The following is a 551-nucleotide window of genomic DNA, read 5'->3' on the forward strand; positions in this document are numbered from 1 at the left end:
CTGTCAACGTTGTTTACAAGGTCTTCAATAGTCTTTGCTCGCTTCTTGTACTGCGGTGACTGCAGTGAATTGAAAAATCCCAGGTCGTTGGCATTTAAGTCTGGTGAATTTGCAGGTTGTGGGCAGATCTTCATGTTCCAGTTCCCAAGGCTACATGCGACGACCACTTCGGGGTCATCCGCCGCGACGTGCGGGTTTGCATTGTCGTGCTGTAGCACCACATGCTTACCAGACGTCTTTAATGCGCGGGATGACCATCCGGCATATTGCTTGACGGTAGATCGCACTGTCGACGCTATACGTTTTAATCTCTAAGGTTCCAGCCGGTCTGTTCTTGCTAGCTCTATCAGCGGGTTCGTAAACAGCAAACGGCCACAGACCGATTTTTCCATCCCAAATGCAATTTCGTGTGGCATTCCAACGCGGACGTGCCACTGCACAAAGAAATATAACCTGGATAATGTAGTTCTTGTTCTTCACAGTAATGTGTGGCACCTCTTCATTTTCCCCTAAATAAAACCGTTGTTTATCCTTCTTCAAGTAAAACCATT

The 551-nt window shown here is 47.2% G+C and overlaps 1 protein-coding gene across 1 annotated transcript; it reads right to left on the reverse strand.

Moving 5' to 3' along the window:
- Positions 1-17: 17 nt before the first annotated feature.
- On the reverse strand, positions 18-134 carry PPTG_21862 (hypothetical protein; the record flags this gene model as incomplete). The annotated part of the gene is made up of 1 exon (XM_008900564.1): positions 18-134. A coding segment is annotated over one exon (117 nt), but the record flags the coding sequence as incomplete, so codon positions are not given.
- Between the last annotated feature and the right edge of the window lie 417 nt (positions 135-551).

Source organism: Phytophthora parasitica, assembly GCF_000247585.1.
Source record: "Phytophthora parasitica INRA-310 unplaced genomic scaffold supercont2.9, whole genome shotgun sequence".
NCBI lineage: Eukaryota > Oomycota > Peronosporomycetes > Peronosporales > Peronosporaceae > Phytophthora > Phytophthora nicotianae.